Genomic DNA, 26,099 nt, shown 5'->3' with positions numbered 1-26,099 from the left:
ACATGGTCATAGCCATTAGTCATTCACCAGACCCCTGGAAATGATTTGACCAAGGTCTCCACCCTCAAACTGGCACTAGGCTGGAAATGCCCATACAGTATGTGAAACAGGTGGATTTGTTCCAGTAGACCAGTGCCCATAGACACAGGAAGACACTAAGATATGTTTGCAGATCCTACCAATGATACCTCTGACAAGTGATCCATGGTCATAAGAAAGTTGAGGAAGGTCCCTGGAGATCTCTAGTGCTGTCGCATCTACAGTGAAATAACTGTGATTACACAATGTTTTCTAACCTGTCCAGTAGCTTACTTTCTCAAGAATTGTGTGCTGAGACACATCTCCCTTCAATCTTTAGTACTGATCTTATAGAAAGTAGCACCAAACACTTCCCACAACATGCCAACCTAAAATAAATATCAGCAAAATCCTTGCCTGAATGCTGTCTTCAGATTCTAAACATATTCATTCACCAGACCCTTGGAAATTATTTGACCACTCTATGATGTCTCATCCCTCCAACTGCCAGTTGGGCATGCAATGCCCATATGTGAATCAAGTGAATTCTCTCCAGTTGACCCGTACCTATAGACACAGGAAGGCAGTAAGATACAGAAGCAAATCCTGCTTGTGGTACCTCTGACAAATGATGCTGTCATAAAAAGATTGAGGGAGGAGCTTGGAGATATCTTGTGCTGTCACATCTACAGTGACATAACAATGATTGGACAATGTTTTCCCACCTGACCAATGACTTCATTCTTCCAGAGTTATGTGTTGAGATACATCTCCCTTCCAAATTTAGTACTGAGACCCACCACTGTTACTTGTGTGACTCACATTATAGACTAAAGTAGCACAAAACTAGTTGGCACCTCAGTCCAACCTCTATGTGCAATAACAAACACGTTCAGTGACAGATGCGCTCATCAATGCCCTTTTAAAGTGGACCTTGCAGCTAAAAAGCAAGGTCAACTTCATCTTTCTTTTGGTGAGATCTGGAGGATGCAGAGTACTCCAAATCCTGCTGAGAAGACAATCCCAGCACTGTATTGCAGCATCTTCATGTGAGATTTGACATACTCAACATTCCTCAGAACCTGAAGGAAAGGTATGTTTTCCCTCCTACAAGTTTTTCCAGTGTTTTTCAGTAAGAGGGGGCTGTTTAAAAAGTAGAACTTGCACAGAGTGTTAGTCTGCCTTCGTAGCTCCCCTAAACAGCCAGAGCAAAGCATTGGGCTGTCGGATCCAAGAGGAATCAGACGTCTTTATGGCCAGCTACAAATTGGCCCACAGCTGTAAGCCTTTATCTTGTGGTCACTAACGGCCAGGGGAGGACTGACCATTGGGCCACTCGGGCACTGCCCGAGGGCCCCATGCCACTAGGGGGCCCCATTAGGGTTGCCAACCTCAGTAAAAACAGGGACAGTATGTAAAAATTTGTGTTTTTTTTTACATCTGTCTCTGAAATGTCTCTTACCGACAACCTTTTGGTCTAAAAATCCTGAGATTATAGCTGCCCCACCTCTCCAGTACCTTCTCAGCCAATAGAAACATGTCTGTGTATACTGTGTGATTGTATGCTGTGTGTGTGTGTGTTTGTGTCTACTGTGTGGCCCCATAATCTCTGATTGCCTGGGGGCCCCATAATCTCCTATTGCCCAGAGGCCCCATGAGTTGTCAGTCCGCCCCTGCTAACGGCCACCAGGATTGTCTCCTGTTCCTGCCATTTCAGCAGGACAGAACAGTATCATTTGATAACTAGGAACATTTTAAGAGACAACTATTGCAAAGTAGTTACTGAAAATCAATAGTGGATGGTAAAATGATATACCCCTCCTGCTGATCTATTTATCAGAATCATTGCATGTACCCTGAATTCTGTGGTTGGGTAAGCATATAACCTTCTGCCCTTCCTCCCAGGATGCAGTGCTTGGGTCTGAGCAGCCAATCACTAAGCCCCAACACTGCTATATTTGGCAGTTACAAAAAGCTCATTAGCTGTGTATGAAAAGTTATGTGATGGAGGATATCTGTAGACAATGGTGGGAGGAAAACACATTAAAGTAAGGGGGCAAGTATGTAAACTCAGGCATGTGAACTGGGGCACCCACAGAAGAACAGGGTAGTGGGAAAGCATGGAGAAGGTAACTGTCAATGGGAGAAAGAGAACCTTTCACTTTGACCAACTTGGTCGTTTTTCTTTTGAATCTTATTATGATGGACTAGTTCTGTTTATTATTCCTCAGCTTGATCTAATGCAATGGTCATTTTTATATTTGGCATTGTGTTTTACAATTTTAGATTCTATATTGCACCTACTCTAATGCATTTTTCCTTTACAGTCAGCAAACTCTCTTCAGAAATGGACCAGCTACAATCAACTTTTATAAGTAAGACAACTAAAATAACAAAGCACAAGTAATCAGAAAAAAAATGTGTTAAGTTATCATATTGTAAAGTGTATAAGGTTGTAAAGGACCTGTGCGATGACAAATAGCTGAACGGAGGAAATAAAACAATAATGAAAGCCGGTCATTGACGTTAGGTCTGATAATGTTCAGGCATTATCCCTTTATTATTTATTCCAAATGAAGGCATACAATTGGTCTCTGGATTGTTCATGTTTATGCCTATGGAGGAAATCTGTGCATAAAATGACCAGCAGAGGATCCCACCAACATCTAATTTTAAGTTCTACATTAAGTTTAAAAGTGGATGTAAACCCAATGTCATCCTTTCTAAACTACTGCTATAGGGGTTATCTATAAGTATATACATGCCTCCTGCATGTATCTTTACCTGTCAAATGTCTCCTCTCTGTCTGTTATGAGACCCAAAAAACTGCAGATTCTGTGGGTGGGTCTGTTGTCTGGAGCTCGGTGGGTGAAGTCGTGATGTCAGTAGACTCCCAGCCCACCTCTACACTCCCCTTGTCAATATGCATTTTCTCCTGTGTATTTCTTACACTGAACTTCTGCTATGATTTCTAACATCCAGTGAAAAGACAAGAAAGTAACCACGTGACTTCAGCATGCCCAATTATGCTGAGGTGTGGAACATCCAATCCTGGCAGAGCCGCAGAAGAAAGGAGTGGGAGGGAATTAAAAATAATGCATGTCCCTTAGGCTAATGCACGAGATATGTAAATCAGCTGTCACTCACAGCAAGGGGGAGGATTTTTACAAAGTTTTTCTCTGTTTGTCAAGATTTATTTCACTGAACAATAAAAGAGGATTGTTCAGAGCTGGATTAACTTTGTGGCAAGACTGGGCTCAAATGATGGGAAATCTTATACTCTACATCAGTGATTCTCAACCAGGGTTCCGTGGAACCCTAGGGTTCCTCCAGAGGTTGCTAGGGGTTCCTTCAACATTGGGCAATTTCTGCCTCCCAGATAAGTTCCCACTGACACCATTGATCTTTTTAGCTATCTGTAAGGAGGTAATTCTTCCCAGTGACCACAAGTATAAGGACCATTCTTCCCACTGACCATCACACTAATGTATCATGAGCTCTAATTTTTAGCAGGGGTTCCCTGAGACCGGAGAACTATTTAAAGGGTTCCTCTGTGTTGAAAAGGTTGAGAAAGGCTGCTCTACATTATGACATCCACGTTAAGTTGAACTCAAGCCAGACAGCTAAAAACAGATGAAATACATTCACTGTATATGGAAGTTGTTTTACCTGCTAAAAGATTTGCATTCTGTCCACTCAGTTCTGAGGGACCTACATAATTCTGCCACACAGCACAGACCTGTGTGGCAATTTTCTTGTACTGTTGAAAAGTAACACTCAGAAGTCTTGACCCTTCCCCAGCCTGTGATGGGACAATGAAAGGAGAAACATAATACCGATGAGCTAATTTCTCTATTACTCTGCAGCACAGCTGATTGGCTCCTTGTGCTGCTTCTCCCCCTCCCAGTATAAGCTCTACTGTGGGAAGCTAATGCCAGGTCAAATTTAGGTACACACTCTAATCGCTATGGCTGCTGGATTTTGTCTGAACTCAGTCTAAACCAAAGTTAGCAGAACATATGGGAACCTTTCACATGATCACATCCCTGCCAGTCCAATCAGCCGTGCCCTGGGCATTCCCTTCTCGTTGCACATACACATTGACCCAATATAGCCAAGCAGCCATAAAAGGTCAATGATATCACAATCATCCCCACTCCTTTGTGTATGCGCAACTGCAAAGTGTAAAATGTTGCTGAGCTGTTGATTGAGTCAGTTGGGGTATGAACACGTGACATTGAAAAACTTAATGGTGTATTAGTAAGCACAGGGCTTTTTTTTATTCTGCCAAAAGTTCATATTTAGGACTATTAGAAGGGTGACCACAGATGGGTACTTTGTTTAAAATTTTAATTCCACTTTAACCACTTGACCCCTGGAAGATTTAACCCCCTTCATGACCAGGCGATTTTTTTCAATACGGCACTGCGTTATTTTAACGGAAAATTGCACGGTCGTGCAACACTGTACCCAAATACGTTTTAGGTCCTTTTTTTCCCACAAATAGAGATTTTTTGGGGGGGTATTTGATCACCGCTTCGCTTTTTATTTTTGGCGCTATAAACTATTTCTATATATACATATCCAACAAAAAAATGTAAAAGATTAAAATGTAGCATAGGTCCCTTGATGCCTAATGGTGGCCTCCAGATTTAGGGACAGCTGACATTCTTCTGTGTAGAGTGGGTTACAAGGCATGGAGAGTGTACTGCAAGATGAAATGGTGGGCGCCAGACACTTTTTGAATGCAAACAGATTTGTTGTCTCTTGAACAGAACTGTGGGAGAGAGGGTTAGGGCCAGGGCACCCTTAGGTAGATGCAGTGTTAATTGGCAGACTCCGAGACTTCTGTAGGCATACATCTATACAGGTGAAAGCCTCCTGCCAGACGCCGCTTCTCTATAGGTAAGACCACTGTCTCCTATGGCAACAATCTTGTGGCAGTTACTAATGATAGTTGTATTCAACTATTGGCAATGCAAACTGTTCTCTTCTTACTCCACAGTCACTCACTGTGGGTCTTCACTCAACAAGTATATATATCTAAAAACTTCTGCGCTCTATGGGAAGAATGGAAAATAACTAATAGAAAAAAGCAGCAATCACTAAATGAGTTGTCTCTCACTACTGGAAAAATAAATTTAAAAGTTGCGATGCGCTAATTTCAAACCATAAAATAATCGTAGTAAACCACAAATATACAATTAAAAATACAAAGTGCAACTGTGCATAAGTTAATCAAATAATGCTTCTGTGCATGCATAAAAGTGATAGCTAGTGCCTAAACCGTAGAGTGACTATCTGTGCAAATAAACGCAAATTTGTCATAAAGACCAAAATACATACATATATATAGTGTATGAACTTTTTTGCAAAATATATATAATAAAGCAAAGACAAGTTAGGAGTGTACGTTTAAGTGATAACTGGTGTAAGGACCATAAAGTGGCTAAATGTGCAAAAAACGCAAATTTACGCAAAATTATCATATGAAAAAAACATATAAAGAGTGGATATTACTTATAAAAACATATAAAGAGTGGATATTACTTAAAATTGAAAAATACAGGTATCAAACAAATATAAACTGTTCAGTACAAGTGACCAGCGTGATTGGAGATAAAAATGTCCCATACACAGGCAGATCATGCAATTCGGTAAATGCACTAAGTGAGATGTGCAACGTGCTGGGCAATCAATCCATCCGTGATGATCCGTGCAATAAAGTGCAAATAATATGCAATTACCTCACTGCTGTGAGTAAACAGCAATATAAATGATGATCACCAGGATGATTGCTGGAAACGGCAGAGTAACACAATCTTTTGGGAAACTTCTCTAACTTCCTCGTAAATGGCAAGTAAACTCAAAGGAATAGATTAAAGGAGACCGCCATAGTGTAGTATTTCAAACATCTAAGTTTTATTAAACAAGTTTAAAAACTACTCACAAACGATGCTGGTTTAAGCACATCAGACAAACAGCATTAGAGCAAAACCGGATATGGACGTCACTTCCGGGTTCCTACGCGTTACGTCTTGGAGACTTCAACTGGGATAGTTACACAGGGTACAGGAAGTGACTTATAGGTGTACTGGGCGGGACTACGCCGCCCATTTCATTGATATGCTAATGCAACGCTGTGTAGCCATAGTAATGCTAGTGGGGGGCGGGCCGAATGGATTTAGATGTTATGGGTGGCCTCCCATCTAAATAAAGCATTAGACAGCGCAGCGGAGACAGTAGATACAGGGGCGCAAACGGAAGAGCGGGGGGAGGTTTGGCCAGACATTATACTGAATGTGGCGAACTGATTAAGTTATAACTCCGGACTGTGCTATATCATAGATCGTGCTATATGCTATTAAACTAATGTAAAATGATAGAGCACGTCCGGCGGCCATTTTGTTGGAGCTCAAATTTAGATATGTAAGTGGCCATGTTTTGGTGGTTTAATGTTATATAGAGCATTAAAATTATAGAACTAAAATTGAAACTAAGATACAAAACACGGGAACCTCAATAGATATCGATCTATCTTATTGGGCCAGCAGAGAAAGGTAGAAAATGGCTAAAGGAACCATATCTTATATCGGTAGATATAAAAGGCTACATATACACAGCTGTATTTAGAAAACTGGAAAGGTAATTAAAATCAATTTAAAATTATTGTTCAATTTTAAAATAGTGTTCAAATTTAAAATAAAGTCCAAAGGGAGGTTACTAAGCAGGTTACAAACACACATAATGTGGAGGCACGGAGGTGACGTCCACATTAGACATGTGATACAAACATAGCAAGCTAAAACTATAAAAAATGCATAAAATCGCATAAAATTGTTTAGCCTAAAATTATAGGAGCATAGGTTTAAGAACATATGATATTAAGATGACGGTATGTAGATAAATCATTTTAAAAGGTATAAGAAAATTAAAATATTGAAAGAAGATAAAGGACCATAACATGAAATCGCACATAAAAATTTATATCTAAAAGGGGTTAAAAATCGCTAATAAAACAGTTCAAGTCGAACTCTATATTTAATCCCCTGGGGGCAAAGGTATCGAGGGTATATATCCATTTGGACTCTATCTGACTTAGAGTCCTCACCTTGTGCCCTCCCCTCCAGTGTCTAACATAGGGGACAATACCCCAAAATTTCAAATGCTTGGGGTCTCTATTATGGTGAGTAGCGAAATGTTTAGAGACATTATGCTTATCGTACCCCTTTTGTATATTTTGTATGTGCTCTTTCAATCGAATTTTTAAAGGCCTTTTTGTGCGGCCTACATACTGCAGACCGCAACTGCACTCTAAAACATAAACAGCGCCTACTGTATTACAGGAGATAAAATCTTTAATCTTGTGGGTATTACCGGTACTTGAGGCTAAAAATTCAAAGACTTTAGTAGGTTTACTCGCTCTGGTACACGCTAGGCATCTTTTACAAGGGAAGAAACCTTTCCCAGTGAAGAACGTGAAATTATTCACAGGAGGATCAGGTATGTTTTTCACTAGCATGTCTCTGAGGTTGGGGGCGCGTCTATAAATAAACTTCGGTTTAGGAGGTAGAACTTTGTGCAAATCTTTATCATTCAAGAGAATGTGCCAGTGTTTTTTGATTATACTTTCTATTTTTTTGTATTGGTTATTATAGTCCAGAATTATTGCTCCTTCTACACCTTTTTTGGCTTTGTGTTGCGTTTTCATATCTTTAAGGAGATGTTCGCGGTCCATCTTCTCCACTTCTGATATTTTTTCTTGAATTACGCACTTGTCGTAACCCTTCTCCTGGAATCTTTGTCCCATGGATTCCGCTTGTTCGAGGAACACTTCTTTTTTGCTACAATTTCTCCGTAGGCGCATAAATTGCCCCTTGGGGATATTGAAAAGCCAATTTTGGTGATGGCAACTTGTCAACGGGATGGGATCCTACATAGATAACTTCCTACAGCCGACAGTACAAAAGACGAAGGCTTATCTCCGTGACACTAAGCATGTTTTACAGATTTTAGATGAGCTCACACAGGACGGACCTTTTATTCTGGTCACGGCAGACGTAACTTCACTCTATACCATAATTCCCCACCATGAAGCATGCGAGGCTGTGAAGTGGGGTCTGAGAAATCACTCTGACCTCATTTGCTTTCAACGAAAGTTTTTAGTTAAATGTCTGGACTTTTGTTTAAAAAATAATTATTTTTGGTTTAATAAAACGTTTTATCACCAAACTACAGGCGTCGCGATGGGGGCCAAATTTGCCCCGAGTGTGGCCGGTTTATTCATGGCTAGATGGGAAGAGAACGTAGTATTTTTAAACCCACCTAAAGAACTAGTGCTTTATAGACGTTATATTGACGATATTTTAATACTTTGGAAAGGGAGTAGTGCCAGTCTTAATCTGTTCCAACAAAAATTAGATGAGAATAATCTAAATATAAAACTTACCTGGAATTCAGATGAGAAGGAGATAGTTTTTTTAGATTTACTAATTGCACAAAGTGGCGGGAGAATAGAAACTAAAACACACTTTAAAAGTGTAGACAAAAACAGCTATCTCCCGCTGACAAGTTGCCATCACCAAAATTGGCTTTTCAATATCCCCAAGGGGCAATTTATGCGCCTACGGAGAAATTGTAGCAAAAAAGAAGTGTTCCTCGAACAAGCGGAATCCATGGGACAAAGATTCCAGGAGAAGGGTTACGACAAGTGCGTAATTCAAGAAAAAATATCAGAAGTGGAGAAGATGGACCGCGAACATCTCCTTAAAGATATGAAAACGCAACACAAAGCCAAAAAAGGTGTAGAAGGAGCAATAATTCTGGACTATAATAACCAATACAAAAAAATAGAAAGTATAATCAAAAAACACTGGCACATTCTCTTGAATGATAAAGATTTGCACAAAGTTCTACCTCCTAAACCGAAGTTTATTTATAGACGCGCCCCCAACCTCAGAGACATGCTAGTGAAAAACATACCTGATCCTCCTGTGAATAATTTCACGTTCTTCACTGGGAAAGGTTTCTTCCCTTGTAAAAGATGCCTAGCGTGTACCAGAGCGAGTAAACCTACTAAAGTCTTTGAATTTTTAGCCTCAAGTACCGGTAATACCCACAAGATTAAAGATTTTATCTCCTGTAATACAGTAGGCGCTGTTTATGTTTTAGAGTGCAGTTGCGGTCTGCAGTATGTAGGCCGCACAAAAAGGCCTTTAAAAATTCGATTGAAAGAGCACATACAAAATATACAAAAGGGGTACGATAAGCATAATGTCTCTAAACATTTCGCTACTCACCATAATAGAGACCCCAAGCATTTGAAATTTTGGGGTATTGTCCCCTATGTTAGACACTGGAGGGGAGGGCACAAGGTGAGGACTCTAAGTCAGATAGAGTCCAAATGGATATATACCCTCGATACCTTTGCCCCCAGGGGATTAAATATAGAGTTCGACTTGAACTGTTTTATTAGCGATTTTTAACCCCTTTTAGATATAAATTTTTATGTGCGATTTCATGTTATGGTCCTTTATCTTCTTTCAATATTTTAATTTTCTTATACCTTTTAAAATGATTTATCTACATACCGTCATCTTAATATCATATGTTCTTAAACCTATGCTCCTATAATTTTAGGCTAAACAATTTTATGCGATTTTATGCATTTTTTATAGTTTTAGCTTGCTATGTTTGTATCACATGTCTAATGTGGACGTCACCTCCGTGCCTCCACATTATGTGTGTTTGTAACCTGCTTAGTAACCTCCCTTTGGACTTTATTTTAAATTTGAACACTATTTTAAAATTGAACAATAATTTTAAATTGATTTTAATTACCTTTCCAGTTTTCTAAATACAGCTGTGTATATGTAGCCTTTTATATCTACCGATATAAGATATGGTTCCTTTAGCCATTTTCTACCTTTCTCTGCTGGCCCAATAAGATAGATCGATATCTATTGAGGTTCCCGTGTTTTGTATCTTAGTTTCAATTTTAGTTCTATAATTTTAATGCTCTATATAACATTAAACCACCAAAACATGGCCACTTACATATCTAAATTTGAGCTCCAACAAAATGGCCGCCGGACGTGCTCTATCATTTTACATTAGTTTAATAGCATATAGCACGATCTATGATATAGCACAGTCCGGAGTTATAACTTAATCAGTTCGCCACATTCAGTATAATGTCTGGCCAAACCTCCCCCCGCTCTTCCGTTTGCGCCCCTGTATCTACTGTCTCCGCTGCGCTGTCTAATGCTTTATTTAGATGGGAGGCCACCCATAACATCTAAATCCATTCGGCCCGCCCCCCACTAGCATTACTATGGCTACACAGCGTTGCATTAGCATATCAATGAAATGGGCGGCGTAGTCCCGCCCAGTACACCTATAAGTCACTTCCTGTACCCTGTGTAACTATCCCAGTTGAAGTCTCCAAGACGTAACGCGTAGGAACCCGGAAGTGACGTCCATATCCGGTTTTGCTCTAATGCTGTTTGTCTGATGTGCTTAAACCAGCATCGTTTGTGAGTAGTTTTTAAACTTGTTTAATAAAACTTAGATGTTTGAAATACTACACTATGGCGGTCTCCTTTAATCTATTCCTTTGAGTTTACTTGCCATTTACGAGGAAGTTAGAGAAGTTTCCCAAAAGATTGTGTTACTCTGCCGTTTCCAGCAATCATCCTGGTGATCATCATTTATATTGCTGTTTACTCACAGCAGTGAGGTAATTGCATATTATTTGCACTTTATTGCACGGATCATCACGGATGGATTGATTGCCCAGCACGTTGCACATCTCACTTAGTGCATTTACCGAATTGCATGATCTGCCTGTGTATGGGACATTTTTATCTCCAATCACGCTGGTCACTTGTACTGAACAGTTTATATTTGTTTGATACCTGTATTTTTCAATTTTAAGTAATATCCACTCTTTATATGTTTTTATAAGTAATATCCACTCTTTATATGTTTTTTTCATATGATAATTTTGCGTAAATTTGCGTTTTTTGCACATTTAGCCACTTTATGGTCCTTACACCAGTTATCACTTAAACGTACACTCCTAACTTGTCTTTGCTTTATTATATATATTTTGCAAAAAAGTTCATACACTATATATATGTATGTATTTTGGTCTTTATGACAAATTTGCGTTTATTTGCACAGATAGTCACTCTACGGTTTAGGCACTAGCTATCACTTTTATGCATGCACAGAAGCATTATTTGATTAACTTATGCACAGTTGCACTTTGTATTTTTAATTGTATATTTGTGGTTTACTACGATTATTTTATGGTTTGAAATTAGCGCATCGCAACTTTTAAATTTATTCTTCACTCAACAAACTCACAGTCTTTCACTAGACTTCGGACACAATAGCCACTGAATCCCTTGAGCTCTTCCACTTTTAGCACCCAGTATCTTCCTCAAGCGCCACCCCACTTCCCTGCTGGGTCCTTGGCTTGGCACTCACAAATACTCTTCAAGCGGCAACCCCTACTGACCCGCTAGGTCCCTGGTTGCCACCCACTGATGCTCCGCAAGGGTCATCTTTGCTGTCCTACATTTTTTTTTACTAGTAATGGTGGCGATCAGAGACCTATAGAGGGACTGCGATATTGTGGTGGACAAATTGGACGCTGACACTTTCGACTTTTTGGAGACCAATGACACTAATAAAGCGATCATTGCTAAAAAAAATATGCACTGTCACTGTACTAATGACACTGGGAGGGAAGTGGTTAACATCAGGGGTGATCAAAAGGGTTAATTGTGTGCCTAGTCTGTGATTTAGTGTAGTAAGGGAGGTGCTTTTACTAGTGGAAGGAGTGGATCAGTGTTCCTGCTTTACAGGATCCATGCCTTCTTTATACACAGAATGGCAATCTGCCTATGTACCAAAGCATTGGCGGGTGTCGGCAGACATCGAGTTCGCCGTACCTGGTGATCAACTCCCACTGTGTAGAAACACAGCAGCAGGAGCCAACTGGTGACGTGCACGCCCCAGACCCGGACGTGTCAGATCACATACTAAGCATGTGATCTGGCACAGAGCGGCAGCCCCACCACAGTAAATGTACGGTGGGTGGTCCGCAAGTGGTTAAAAGTGTTGGTTGGGGGAGCAGGGGCTCTTACATTTAATAACTAAACCTTAAAGCAGAACTAAAGTCCTATCTTTTAAAGCCAAGTTAGCTTCCTCTCAATCTCTGTTTGATCTGCAGTTGGCATGATGCTGTACATATGATCAGCTATGACACCTTTATATGGTTTGAGAGCCAATATAAGCACACTAGTAACTGTAAGGCCTTGTACACACGGTCGGAGATTCCGACAGCCAAATCCGTCTGAGTAATTCCGAAGGATTAATTCCAGAAGAGGTCCGGAAGTGATGTTGCATACACACGGTCGGACTAAGTTGTTGGAAAATCCGATTGTACATAACGTGGTGACGTTATTTTGTTACGACGGGACCACATTCAGGCTAGTAGCCAATAGCTTTGGTCTAGGAATTTGATCTGAGCATGCGTGGCACTTTGTCTGTTGGAGTAGGCTACACATGATCGGAGTACGTCCGATCGGAGCATTTTGTTGGAAAACTTTACCGGCAAGTTTGAAAAGTTCGTCCGTCAGATATTCCGACGGAAACAGTCTGATGCAGACCACACACAGTCGGAATATACGACAAAACGGTCCGATAGGACACATTCCGTCGGAATCTCTGACCGTGTATACAAGGGCTAACAGGTAAAATTCATGGCATGCCTTGAATGTAAGGTTTTGGGAAACAGGTAAATGGGTGGATTTAGTTCCACTTTATAGACATGCCGATTGCCTTAGGCCGCGTACACACGGGCGGACTGTTCGCCCAACTTTGTCCGCTGAACAGTGTTTGGGCGGACAGTCCGCTCGTGTGTGGGCTTTCAGCGGACAGTTTCAGCGGACAGTTTGACGAACAAGGTTTTACGGAATTTCCGAAAAACTGTCCGCTGAAACCTTGTTTCAGCGAACAGTCCGCTCGTGTGTAGGCTTGTTCGTCAAACTAAGTTCCGCGCATGCTCAGAAAGGATTTACACGCCGAAAGTTATAATGCAGTGTATAGGACGTCGTATTTTTCGTCCCGTCGTACGTGCCGTTCACGTCATCGCGCACGGTTTCAGCAAACTGTTCGTCCGTCGTGTGTGGCCATGTCCGTCCATGCTAATTTTGAGCGGACTGTTTGCCGAAACTGTTTGACGGACAAAGTTGGGCGAACAGTCCGCGCGTGTGTACGCGGCCTAAATCTGTAAGTCGGTAAAGAGACAAAACTTGTAGTTCAAAAGGGTCTGACATAAAAGTGTGAAAAGGAGGGGATAGGTATGGCGCTGCTCTTATTAAGATGTGACCTACAACCTCTAAATACTTGAGGGGGGCGTGTCACGGGTGCATTTAGTGCAAAAAGTGACTAAAAGTGCAGAAAATAAATATTTGTGTGTTCACAAAAATCCACAAAAAATCCTACTGTGTAAACTTCCTAACTGCTTATATATAATGCATATTGTTATGTTCAAACAAAAATAAAATAAAATAAACACAATCCTGTGCAAAACCTACAATTCAAAGTGACATTTCTGTGCAAAAAAAATCCAACATATATGACTGGTGTATATTGTTGCTGTGGAACTGGGTTCAGAAATATGCATATACCGTCCTTAAACCCTGCTGTATAAAAAAAAAAGTCCAATAAAGTGACAATGTGCTCCTTCAAATTGTTCTGTGCTTCTTGGAAAATAGTGCCCCATAAGAAACGCACTCACCGCTATTATTCAGCCTATAAGGAGGTATTTCACCTTCACAGTATGAGCCACTGTGCAGCCTGTGTTCTCCAAGTGCCTCTTTGTCTGCAATGTAACTGGTCTCCTCACTGTTAACCTCTTAGCCCTTGTACACACGGTCGGAGATTCCAACAACCAAATCCGTCAGAGTAATTCCAACGGATTAATTCCGGAAGAGGTCCGGAAGTGATGTTGCATACACACGGTCGGACTAAGTTGTCGTAAAATCCGATTGTACATAACGTGATGACGTTACTTCGTTACGACGGGACTACGTTCAGGCTAGTAGCCAATAGCTTTGGTCTAGGAATTTGATCTGAGCATGCGTGGCACTTTGTCCATCGGAGTAGGCTACACATGATCGGAGTATGTCCGATCGGAGCATTTTGTCGGAAAATTTTATCGGCAAGTTGGAAAAATTGGTCCGTCGGATATTCCGACGGAAACAGTCCAATGCAGACCACACACAGTCGGAATATCCGACAAAACGGTCCGATAGGAAACATTCCGATGGAATCTCCGACCGTGTGTACAAGGGCTTAGATGTTGCCCACATGTAGAGAGGAAAGAAACTCCATAGTGTGATACACTACAAATACAAATATCCAAAAATGTATAAATAATACTGATGGGTAGTCACATTTAATAAAAATCATTAAAAGCGAAAACAGTATTTAAAAACAGAAAACCAGAGCGATCTGCGTTCCATGGCTCAAAACCGGAAGTGATGCAATGGCGCTGTATAGTCTACGCATTTCGTCAGTGGGACATTCCATTGACGTACCATTGACAAAACGCGTAGGGACGGACTATACAGCTATTCCGGTTTCGAGCCATGGATAGAAGATCGCTCCAGGTTCCTGTTTTTAAATACTGTTTTCGCCTTTAATCATTTTTAAAATGAAACAAAAATTAAATTTGAGTACCCGTCATTATTAATACATTTTTGGATATTTGTACAGTATTACACTATGGAGTCTCTTTGCTCTCTACATGTGGGCAACATCTAAGAGGTTAACAGTGAGGAGACCACTTACATCGCAGACAAGGAGACACTTGGAGAACACAGGACAGGAAGATTTCTCCCACTCCACAGGCTGCACAGTGGCTCATACTGTGAAGGTAAAATAGCTCCTTGTGGGGTCTTTTCCAAGAAGCACAGAACAATTTAAAGGAGCACATTGTCACTTTATTGGACTTTTTTTATACAGCAGGGTTTAAGGACGGTATATGCATATTTCTGAACCCAGTTCCACAGCAACAATATACACCAGTCATATATGTTGGATTTTTTTGCACAGAAATGTCACTTTGAATTGCAGGTTTTGCACAGGATTGTGTTTATTTGATTTGATTTTTGTTTGAACATAACAATATGCATTATATATAAGCGGTTAGGAAGTTTACACAGTAGGATTTTTTGTGGATTTTTGTGAATATACAAAATATTTATTTTCTGCACTTTTAGTCACTTTTTGCACTAAATGCACCCGTGACACGCACCCCTCAAGTATTTAGAGGTTGTAGGTCACCTCTTAATAAGAGCAGTGCCATACCTATCCCCGTCTTTTCATATTTCTTCTAGATTTACCTTAGGGTGAATTTATTGATAGAGGCTGCAGTTCCTCATTTTTAATTTTCACCATAAGCGCGGGGGTCTAATTTTTTTCACTCTGACACCAAAGTATCTGTGCTGATCTCAAGCTGTTTTAGCAGCAGCATTATAGCTAATAATGAAAGCCGCCAGTCACAAAAGGTGGAACATGTCTCTGGGCTGAATATCCTAAAGTGTAAAGAGTGTTTTTCAAACTTTATGATTCTTTATCATTTGAGTGTCATTGTTGCCTTTCTGGATTGTTTTAGAGAAGAAGTGTCAAGAAAACTGGATACAATTTGAGAACAGCTGCTATTACATAAGCAAGACCAAATTTGATTGGACAGCAGCCAGGACCATGTGCCAAAAAAAAGAAAGTGACTTGCTTGTAATTAACAGCGCAAAAGAACAGGTGAGATAATGTAAGAGCCAGTCCCACCAAATGAGGGACAGTTGTGGGCTATAACATTCAAAGAAGACTTTTTTATTGCTATATTTACCACTTGCTGCCCAGGCCAATGTTAACATTTTTCACATAAATGTCAAAATCTGAATTTTTTGCTAGAAATTGTATATTTTATGAAAGCGGAGGCCATGGAGAACAAAATGTTAGTTCCATTTTTTTATTTTGCACAATATTTGTAAAAAATACACTTAAATGAATTTTAGTGCACACAAACACAATCATCAATATCACCCATTTTTTTTTTGTAAAATATAAATGACAATGTTGTGTCAAGTAAATAGATACCAAACATGTCAAGATTTAATCACTTGCCGACTGCCTAACTGTAAATATACATCATAACTTAAATACCAGGGTTGTGGCTAGCTAGCTGCCATAACCCCAGTATCTTTATTTACAGCAGGCGGCCAGCTTTCAGATAAAAGTGGTCACAGCGGTGGGTCTGCCCCAAAGGTCGTCAGGCAGGAAGCCGAGTGAGGGCAAGATAGCTCCCACTCGACTCTATGCCTTTGGAGGACCGGAGCGACGTCAGACGTCATTTCCACCTTCCAGCCTTAAAGGGATGGGGTTTTTTCCCTCTTAAAGGCAAAATTTATTTTTTTCCTTTTCTTTTTTTTTTTTTGAAGATATACCTTTAAAAGCTATTATATACACATTTTTCTGGCGGTCCATGTGTTGAAAAGCTTCTGTGATGCTGTTTCCTGGCTTCTGTGAGTAATCAACCCTCTCTTCAATTTCTGATGGTTGCCGTTTTTTTTTAGCTTTTTATTGTCGGCAAAACAAGTCCAACCTCTTACAAGCGTTTCTGGCTTGGTCTGCACGATACTGATGAGGAAGGATTGTGGAAATGGGTGGATGAAACAAACTATGAAACATCTTACAAGTAAGTATATACGAATAACATAAACTGCTCTGATTTTCAATTGAGAACAATCACAGTCATGAGAATCTCTTTAAGGGAACACTGCGTATAAAGTGTTGTCAAAATGTTGGTGCTTGCACTGAGCTGTGTGCGCATATCTTCCCAGCTATGTTACAAGGGCTCATTGACTTTGCAAGTTTTAGCCCTTGTACACACGGTCAGACATTCTGACGGAAAATGTCCAATCGGACTGTGTTGTCGGATAATCTGACCAAAGTGTGGGCTTCATCTGACTTTTTCCGTCAGAATGTCCGACCAACAAAGTTTGAGAGCTGGATATAAAAATTTTCCGACAACGTGATCCGATCAGACTTTGTCCGATCGTTTGTAGAGAATTCCGATCGGACAAAGTGCCATGCATGCTCAGATCAAATTCCTAGACCAAAGCTATTGACTACTAGCCTGAACGTAGTCCCGTCGTAACTAAATAATGTCATCACGTTATGAACGATCAGATTTTCCGACAACTTTGTCCGACCGTGTGTATGCAACACCAGTTTCGGACAAAATCCGTCAGAATGTCCGACCGTGTCTACAAGGGCTAAGAGGTAAGAGTCCTTGGAATTCCTGGTGTGCTTTGGAGACACCCAGGCAGACTAGGGTGCCTGTGTTCCATCAGAATAGGCGATCCATCAAGTCTTGTAACAGAAGTGATGTACTGTCACGACCATCTTGCTACACCCTGTACTCAGCCACAGTGTACAGTTGAAGTCGCCAAGCGGACATCTGTTTACACCCACCGGAGTCTTGCATTTCACACTTATTTTTACCAATAAACTGAGCTTATATCGTCAAATACAGTATTTAGAAGTCCGTGACACTGTTTAGTTGTTGAATTTTAAAAGCAGCAGTCTTTTGTCAGATTAGCGAATCTGTGAGATCAACAGGCTTGCTGCTGCTTTTAAAATTCAACATCAAAACATTCTAAATACTGTATTTGATGATATAAACTCAGTTTACTGGTAAAAATAATTGTAAAATGCAAGACTTCGTGGGTGTAAAAAGATGTCTGCTTGACAACTTCAGACTGTAGGCTTAGTGTGCCCAAGTGTAGGGTGTACCAAGATGGCCATTACGGAATGTCACTTCTGTTACGAAATCTGATGTGATGCCTAATCTGATGGGACTACATGGCTATTTCGAGTTAGGGACACATTTCTGTGGACAAAAGAATGTGTACCGAAAAAAGTGTACCATGGTGCCTCATTGAATGGTGAACATGGTGAAAGGTGGGTGTTCCTAATAGACATATTGTGACACACTTTTTCACATCTCCCTGTTTCTTCCTCATTTGCCCCATATCTATTTAACTGTATATAAAATGGACTACCTAATGTATCAAAAAGTGTTAAAACTTTTCATCCAATTTCTAAATTGCTGCATCCAATTTCTAAATTGCTGCATTTGTAAATTACAAAAGCCAATATAAAGGAATAGTAGTGGTAAGTATGCACTTGTGGGTTTAAACAATCATTTTTTTGTACAATTCTCCTCTAATGGGGGCATAGCAGGGTGTGTTTCCTTTGCCTGCATACTTTTGCTGATAGGTGTCCCTCATTCCCATATGAGAAAGTTGTTAGGTATGCAGGTCTAAATGAGGAGTTTGTAGCTATATATTGTTCACCATATGTCACTGGACTCAAGCTGATCATTATCTGAATGGTGCAGTGTAGGGATGAGCTTCGTGTTCGAGTCGAGCATACGTTCGACTCGAACATCGGATGCCTGTGGCCAATCATAGCTCAGGCTGTGTAGTACACGCCCCACACTATATAAGGCCGCCAGCGTGGTGGCCTTGTGTAGTGCGTTGGCGTCTGAAGCAGTTAGTGGGTGTTCTGTGTACCTTCAACACAGTATACACCGATCGTTATCGGACGATTTTCGATCTTGCTCTTCTGTAGTGGTTGTTGTCTGTGTGCCCTGACCGCAGTATACACCGCTATATTCACCTCACCTATATAGCTAGTGATCTATCTTTTATAATAAAGCTTGCAGTCAGTAGTGTTAGGAGCTTGTGCGTGCTGTCTGCGTGCTCTGTACCCAGTACACACCGCTATATCCACCTACATAGCTCTTCTCTATTTGAGCCCACTTGCCATCTGCAGGAGTTCTTGGAAGTTGTGTGTGCCTCCAGCACAGCACAGTATACATCTGTATATACCCCTTTATCTCTGGTGTTCTATAATAAAGGCATCTGCAGGAGTTAGTGGGTGTTTTGTGCCTCCAGCACAATATACACCTGTATCTACCCTTTATTGCTGTTCTCTAATAGAGCCATCTGCAGGGCTTAGTGGGTGTTGTGTGACTCCATTACAGTATACCCCTTTATCTCTGGTGTTCTATAATAAAGGCATCTGCAGTAGGCTTGTGCAATTCGTTTTGTAACGAATCGAAATTCGGCCGAATTTTGCATCTTTCGGACATTCGGATGCATCCGAATAAAAAAATAACAAATTACAACGAATACGAAAGAAATATAACGAATGAATTCGAATGAATTCGACATGATTCAAAATTATTTCAACCGCATTCGAAATTATTTCAACATGATTCGACATTATTTCAACTGCATTCGAAATGATTTCAACATGATTCAACATTATTTCAACCGCATTCGAAAATATTTTGTGACCCGACTTTAGGGCCATGTATCTCGGGGTCACTTGATGCTAGACACTTCAAATTTGGATATGTTGTAGAGCTAGTATTATTGTGTTTGCATACCAAATTTGGGGTTTCTAGCTATAAGTGACCCCGAGATATGTGGCCCCAAAATCGGGTCGCAAAATGTCATTCTCTGCTCTAATAACTACCGTATATACTCGAGTATAAGCCGAGATTTTCAGCCTCTTTTTTTTCTCACCACGCCAGTGGGGCATGATCAGGGATGCATGCACTGTCCTGTCACCGTTTGAGGAAGCCACAAGGATGGTGAGCAGTGACAGTGCATGCATCAGTGACACTGTACCTCTTGTCCACCTCTTGGAGCATACGCTGCGTGGAATAATGGACAGGGCACTTGAGGCAGAACAGAGGCAGGAAGAGGAGGACTTCCTTGCCTCTCAAGGCCCCCTTTATCCAGACAGTGTTCCTGCTGTGCCACCCATCACACAGGAAGAGGATGAGGAGGAGGAAGAGGAGGAGGAGGATGATTGTGTCAGCATGGAGGTGGAGGCTGGCACTCAGCATCAGCAGCAGCAGTCTTGTAGGGATGATTTACAGTCCCAAGAAACACGTGGACTTGTACGTGGCTGGGAGGAGGTAGCTGCGGATCATGTTGTCCTTAGTGACCCAGAGGACTCCGGACCGAATGCCTCAGCTAACCTACGCTGCATGGCCTCCCTGATCCTGCAAAGCCTGCGGAAGGATCCTCGTATTCTTCGGATCAAGGAGAGGGACCATTACTGGCTGGCCACTCTCCTTGATCCACGGTACAAGGGTAAGGTTGCCGACCATATCTTGCCATCGCAGAGGGAGCAGAGGATGAGACATCTCCGGGAGGCCTTGCAGAAAGGTCTGTGCAACGCGTTCCCAGAGACTGGGAGGTTACAAACTCCTGGTCCTGGACAACGTGTTGCTGAGGCATCGGTCAGAAGGAGCGGTGGAGAAGGTGGCCGTCTGACTGATGCTTTCAGACAATTTTTTAGTCCGCAGCCCCAAGGTATGATCGGTTCCAGCAACCATCGCCAGCGTCTGATTTACATGGTGCAGGAATACCTAGGGGCAAGGTCAGACTTGGACACCTTTCCCACCGAAAATCCTCTGGCTTACTGGGTCTTGAGGATGGATCACTGGCCAGAGCTTGCACAGTATACAATTGACCTACTGGCCTGTCCTGCATCCAGCGTTCTTTCGGAAACGCACCTTCAGTGCTGCTAGTGGCTTTGTTACCGATCACAGGGTGCGCCTGTCCACCGAATCATTTGATCAACTGACCTTCATCAAGATGAATCAGTCTTGGATCACCCACAGCTACCAAGCACCTAAAGCTGATGTAACCGAATAATTTTTTTTGAAATATCACATCCCTTCAAGACTGCCTATACTGATGCTGAGTGACTGTCCTGTTATGGTGATTGTCTATCCATCCATTCTTGATATAATATTTCACAGGAGGGCCCGTTCCTGTGCCCACCCAGAGTAACAGTGAGGACTTATAGTGTTGTGGCACCAGCACCACAACCACCAAAGGTCAATTTTTCTACCACTGTTCAACAATGGCATGTAATTACAATTCTTGATATAATCCTTCACAGCGGGGCGCTCCAGCGCCCACCAAGAGTCACTTTCAGGGCTTACAATGTTGTGGCAAAACCAACACCTTGTTCCACCATTTCTGCAGAGCATATAGGGCAGGCCCCTACTTTCAAACATCCAACTTACAAACATCTCCTACTTGCAAACGGAAGGAGACAACAGCAGGTGAGATGAAAAAAGATGGACGACAAAACAAATTATACAGGGGTGATAACCCTTCCCTATGTTTTCCAAAAAGCTTAAAAATATTTTTTTTGACTGGAGCTACACTTTAAAAATGTACCAGTTGAAAATTACAAACAGATTCAACTTAACACAACAAACCTACACAGTCCCTGTCTTGTTTGTACTGCCTGTATACTGCTGTTCTGAGTATATAGGGCCTGGGGGCCACACGCATTTCCTTTTTTTAATATGGGTACGGGGTTCCCCTTAATATGCGTACAAGACCCAAAGGGGCTGGTAATGGGCAGGGAGGGCTACCCATGCCATTTTTCTCAATGATTTTCAACCATATTGCAGGAACCAGATATAACATTAAAACCGCAAGCAGTTTTAAATGATGTTATTTCCGTTTAATGTCATTTTGTGCAGGGACTGTTCTAAACACGGGAAACACATAGCACTTCCCAGGCATACTACAGACACCCCCCAGGCACCATATTTAAAGGAATATTTGACTTTTTTTTTCACTTTAATCATCATTAAAATCAGTGCTCCCGCCAAAATGGCCATTTTTAAAAACATTTTAGGCATTGACCCATGTCCCCTGGGGCAGGAGCCAGGTCCCCAAACCCTTTTTAGGACAGTATCTTGCATATTAGCCGTTAAAATTAGCACTTTTAATTTCGAACGTTCGAGTCCCATAGACTTCAATGGGGGTTCTAAAGTTCGTATGAATTTGGGGTCCGTTCGAAAGTTCTGGTGCGAACCGAACCGGGGGGTGTTCGGCTCATCCCTAGTGCAGTGTCTTTCCTTAGGGCCACTAGCCCAATAAATCCTTTTAGTATTGGTTCAGGAGGCAAATGCTCCCCAGTCCTAGTCCACTAGTATGGCAGGTATGTACTACAATGCCTTGTACACTGGAGCACCAAGACTCTGGACACTTTACAACTAGTGCTTTAAAGCCCACACAATATTTTTCTTCATACTTTCTACATTGAATGACTATATTTTGTCAGAATACTTTCATTGTTTTTATTCTATTTAGAGGGGTTGTAAAGGCAAAAGGTTTCTTTTTTATCTTAATGCATTCTATTCATTAAGTTAAAAAGCCTTCTGTGTGCAGCCCCCCTAATACTTACCTGAGCCCCATCTCTGTCCACAAGTGTCTTGGCCGTCCCAGACTCTCCCTCCTGATCAGCTGAGACAAAGACAGCCAATCAGGAGAGAGAGAGAGTGGGGCCAGGCCACGGCCCCATGTCTGAATGGATACAGGGAGCTGTGTCTCAGCTCAGGTGCCCCCATAGCCAGCTGCTTGCTGTTGGGGCACTCAACAGGAGGGATGGGCCAGGAGCAAAGAAGAGGGACCCGAGAAGAGGAAGATCCGGGCTGCTTTGTGCAAAACTATTGCACAGAAGAGGTAAGTATAACATGTTTGTTATTTTTATAGAAAGAAAAAAAACAAGACTTTACAATCACTTTAAGTATGCTAAATAATTGTTTTGTTTTTGACACATTAGTAGTCTTTGCCACAAATGAACAGCTAAAAAATAAATAAATAAATAAATAAATAAATGTACCACTATTCTGATAAACTGACACTAAAGCCATTCTTCTAATTGCCATATTACGGAATTTCCTGGGCATCTGAAGGTCACTGCAGCTGATTATTTTATTATGACCAAGACAAAAAATGTAATATGAAATATTCTATATTAATACTGTATATCTGTATAGCAAGGTGGTAAGTGGAGCTATTAGCTCTTTTTCACATGTTTTCCAGGCTTCTATGCAGAGCTCAATAGCTGAAATTTACACACATGAAAAAGTCAAGCAATGACTCCCCTTTTAAATTATAAATAGCATACCTAAAATAATGCCTAAAATAATACTTTGGCTATGGTCTCACTTAAGAAAAATTAATTGTGATCTGGAAAGCCTTCATCTCTTAATAAACTTTATTTTCTACAGAAATAATTGTATACATAAAGTAAAGATGATAGAAATCTCACTTTTAAAATATTTGCACTTTAACCATATGCCCACAGGGCACTTTCACCCTCTTCCTGCCCAGGCCAATTTTCAGCTTTCAGCTCTGTCGCACTTTAAATGACAACACTGTACCCAAATGACATTTTTATAATTTTTTTCACACAAATAGAGCTTTCCTTTGGAGGTATTTAACCACTACAATACAGGGCTCTTTCGCCCCCTTCCTTCCCAGCCCAATTTTCAGCTTTCAGCGCTCTCGCACTTTCAATGACAATTACGCTGTCATGCTACACTGTACCCGCATTAATTTTTTATCATTTTGTTTGGCAAATAGATCTTTATTTTGGTGGTATTTATTCACGATAAGCGTAAAAAATAGCGTAAATTTGGAAAAAACAATATTTTCTTCTTTCTATTTTAAAAGAAATCCAATAAAATCGAATTTTGTCATAAATTTAAGCCAAAATGTATTCTGCTACATGTCTTTGGTAAAATAAATCTGTTAAGTGTATAATAATTGGTTTGTGTGATCACGTAAATGATCATGTACAGATGTGTGCAGGTGATCATGGACATATGTGCAGAGAATCATTGGGACATGTGATATTAGTGGGACATATGTGGGGGACATGTGTTTTTATTATTGGGGACATATGTTATTATTTGGGGACATGTGTGGGGACATTGTGTTTTCACTGTGTTTTAGACTAGACTGGTGATCAGTGAGTATAAACTGTAAAAAACAGCTCATACTCACTGATCACCAGCCGGCTGCAGTGATCCGCTCTCCTCAGAGAAGACTTCCGTATGAGGAGAGGAGAGCCGATTGCCTAGCAACCGGCTGTTTGTTTACATCACATGACAACTGTGATTGGACACGGCCATCATGTGATCAGAGGGGCCAATCGCAGAGCCCCCCTGCCAATCAGAGATGCGCCGTGTCAAAGTGACACAAGCACATCAGGATCACGCCACTGTGCGGGCACGCACGCGTGCGAACCCCCTGCTTCCGAAGGACGAATATATACATTGGCCGGTTGGGAAGTAGTTAATCACCCCCCTTTTTTTTTTTTTTTTGCTGAACAAATAAAAAAAAGGCCGAAAAGTTTGAAAAAAACAAAAACATTTTTCACAGTTTGCAAAATTTTATAACAAACAGGTCATTTTGATGCACTGATGGGCACTTATGGGATGGCACTGTTGGGCACTGATGGACACTAATAGGTGGCACTGATATATGGCACTGATAGGCAGCACTAATATGTGACACTGACAGGGAGTCACTGATTGGTAGAACTAATAGGCACTGTTGAGACTGCACTGGCAATCAGACACTGATAATCACTGCTCACATTATCAGTGTCAATGTCCCTTTAACACAAGCCGGTTACAGCTCTCTTTTTCTCTCCTGGCGCTGTCAGGAAAGAAAAGCCGATAACCGGCCTGTGTTGACATCTGTGATCAGCTGTCATTGGACATAGCTGATCATGTGGTAAAGGGCTGCTGCGATGGGCCCTTTATTCCAATCAGTGATCAGCTGAATCCAAAGGACTCAGTCAATAGATGCCCTCCAAGTAAGCCCGTGCTGTAGCCGTCATTCAGTTATAGCATGAATGGGAAGGGGTTAAAAAAAAATAGAAATTAAATTGATCCAAATCCATTTTAGTTTTCCTTTAACTGAACTTGCTCTGTAATATTGAAGATGTTTTGTAACTCATCCAAGTGGTGAAACAACATTACAGAATAAGTTAAGTTGAATGTGACCTACTGCTACTAGTTACAGCATGACCGAACAAAATGAGAGCCTTCTTATATAGTGTTCCTTCAAGAAAAGAGACACATCACCTAACTTAATTTGCATATCAATTCACCTTTCCAGTTATATCATGTACAGATTGGGAAGCACAAGTCTTTGGACACATGGCTATCAGATGTTCTGGTAAGCAAGGAATTTACAACAAGCTGCTAATGACATTGTGATCCTTGGCTCACTGATACTTTCAAGTACAAATAGGGCAGTTGTTTCCTGAGTTGTATCACGCTGAGTTGGAGAAGCAGCTGCAATCACAATGAAAGCTTAGCCGTTATAATTTAGTGTTTGGCACATTCAGGCTTAGAATGATTTAGTGTCCAGAGGTCACTGAAACCTAGATTCTCAGGCCAAATGTAACAGTGTTAGTATGCATTGGTTAACTTAAAAAGAACTTTGTGACTACTGTTTCTAAAATAGTAGATTAGTAGCAAATTATTGTCTACATTTAAAAAAAATAAAAATAAGAGCATATACGGTAATGCTTTCTTTCATTATAGGCTGACTATATAGTATAACATTTTTTTAATACTGTATCTGTCAATTACACTATGAAAAAAAGGCACACAACCATCTTCAATCAGCAATAACAGCACGCCAAAGGGTAATTATATACAAATGAACCCCTGCCTTTCCGATAGGCCCTATTTATATTTACAATTACCCTCTCATTGTCCTTTACAAGTGGTAGAGAAATCTAAACACTACGGAGTACACATCCATAATGATTTACTCATTTTGTTGTAATGAATGTGCGACCAATTCTTCCATAAATGTAAAATAAACTTCTAGTATGGTGTAATCTCCCCCTACACCTGATTGGCAGAATTAATGTGATATTTCTCCTTAAATTTATTAATGCCTTCAGTGTAGCTCCGGCAACCCCTTCACTTTTTCCTGTTTCTGAAAAATGATTTGGTAAACATTTGCCTAGAACAGCGGTGGCCAAAAGAGGGCCAGATTTGATAAAGTGAACATGTGTGAGGGCCAACCATTTTGCCTGACATTCTTTGAATCATTAAAATGACCATACTTATTATCGTATAA

At 40.9% G+C, this 26,099-nt stretch overlaps 1 protein-coding gene across 1 annotated transcript in view; it reads left to right on the top strand.

The window, feature by feature from the left end:
* LOC143961025 (hepatic lectin-like) overlaps positions 1-26,099 on the top strand; it is a 54,315-nt gene that overhangs the window by 7,204 nt on the left and 21,012 nt on the right. Inside the window, exons 4-6 of the mRNA XM_077470148.1 lie at positions 2,346-2,393; positions 15,713-15,855; positions 16,671-16,792. Coding sequence (XP_077326274.1) covers positions 2,346-2,393; positions 15,713-15,855; positions 16,671-16,792 — 313 coding nt within the window. The remainder of the gene's footprint in view (positions 1-2,345; positions 2,394-15,712; positions 15,856-16,670; positions 16,793-26,099) is intronic.

This window comes from Lithobates pipiens, unplaced genomic scaffold, assembly GCF_037356315.1.
Source record: "Lithobates pipiens isolate NorthernLeopardFrog02 unplaced genomic scaffold, aLitPip1_a1.2 Scaffold_8, whole genome shotgun sequence".
NCBI lineage: Eukaryota > Metazoa > Chordata > Amphibia > Anura > Ranidae > Lithobates > Lithobates pipiens.
Note: the sequence above shows the minus strand (reverse complement) of the source record. Positions and strands in the feature narration are given on the sequence as shown.